The sequence below is a fragment of the Morone saxatilis genome, unplaced genomic scaffold (genome assembly GCF_004916995.1).
Source record: "Morone saxatilis isolate NCDOM2014 unplaced genomic scaffold, NCSU_SB_2.0 Contig7, whole genome shotgun sequence".
NCBI lineage: Eukaryota > Metazoa > Chordata > Actinopteri > Moronidae > Morone > Morone saxatilis.
The window spans coordinates 15,994,914-15,995,942 of NW_023340246.1; the positions used below are offsets into that span (position 1 = coordinate 15,994,914).

General features: G+C 40.8%; 1 protein-coding gene across 1 annotated transcript; it reads left to right on the forward strand.

Annotated features, from left to right (window-relative positions):
- The first annotated feature begins 214 nt into the window (after positions 1 to 214).
- Positions 215 to 762, forward strand: ripply2 (ripply transcriptional repressor 2). The gene is made up of 3 exons (XM_035679212.1): positions 215 to 337; positions 436 to 506; positions 600 to 762. The coding sequence occupies exons 1-3, from the start codon at positions 215 to 217 to the stop codon at positions 760 to 762; spliced, it is 357 nt and encodes a 118-aa protein (XP_035535105.1).
- The last annotated feature ends 267 nt before the right edge of the window (positions 763 to 1,029 follow it).

Here is a 1,029-nt window from a genome sequence, read left to right on the forward strand (position 1 = left end):
TCTACATTCAACGTTAAGAAAGAAAGTGACCATATGGTTGGAGTTTGCTGAAGTGTGACTTCGCACCTCAACACCGTGGCGCATGGAGACACTTGGGGACGCGTCAAAGCGCAATTTGGCACCAGGCTGCCAGGGCCCTGATAAATAGGAGGTTCCTGCGTTCAGTTGCACATCCTCTGAGGACTTTACCCAGGACTGACCAGTACAAGGAACCATGGAGACTTTCAATACCAACAGCGGATTAACTTCTGTTTTTACTGGAGACAATGTTACTCAGCAGTCCGGTAGTCTGTGGAGACCGTGGACTGGAATAGAGGACAAAACTGGTGCACACAAGGTGAGTTTAGACAACTTAGTCTTTAGGGTTTTCAAATTCAAACCTTCGTTGATTAATGGATAAAAAGTCTAACAAAATCGCTCTATTTTAACTTTCAGGCTCATTCCATTCATGGAGACCTTTCTGCTGCAAAGCACCCCAAAACCCCGCAGGTCGTTCACCCAGTGAAGTAAGTAGAGTTGTGTCAGTTACATTATATTTGATTGTTATGCCGGTTATTTCTTTGTCAGCATCTTTATTAATTTTCCTTCTCTTTTTAAAGGTTGTACTGGCCTAAATCGAGATGTTTCGATTATCTGTACCAGGACGCAGAAATGCTCCTGCGCAACTATCCGGTCCAAGCGACCATCTGCATTTACGAAGACTCCAGCAGTGATGAAGACAGCGACGATGAAGAGGAGGAGATGGGGAAGGAGCTGAACTAAATGTGGCTCTCTGAAGCCTTTGAAGACGAGTTGTTGCATAATGTGATAATATATTTCTCTTAATTTATTACTGTAAATATATGTAAATATACTTTTTTTTCATTTCTATACCAAACAAGAATGTAAATGCTTAAGTTATTCCTTTAACATTTCTACCTCTTTTGTATTCTGCTGAAAATTGCAATAAAATACTTTAAATTAATGTCGTTGTCGGGGGCTTAATTACTGATTTGAATCAGGACTTTTTTATGTGGTTAGTGCCTGTAC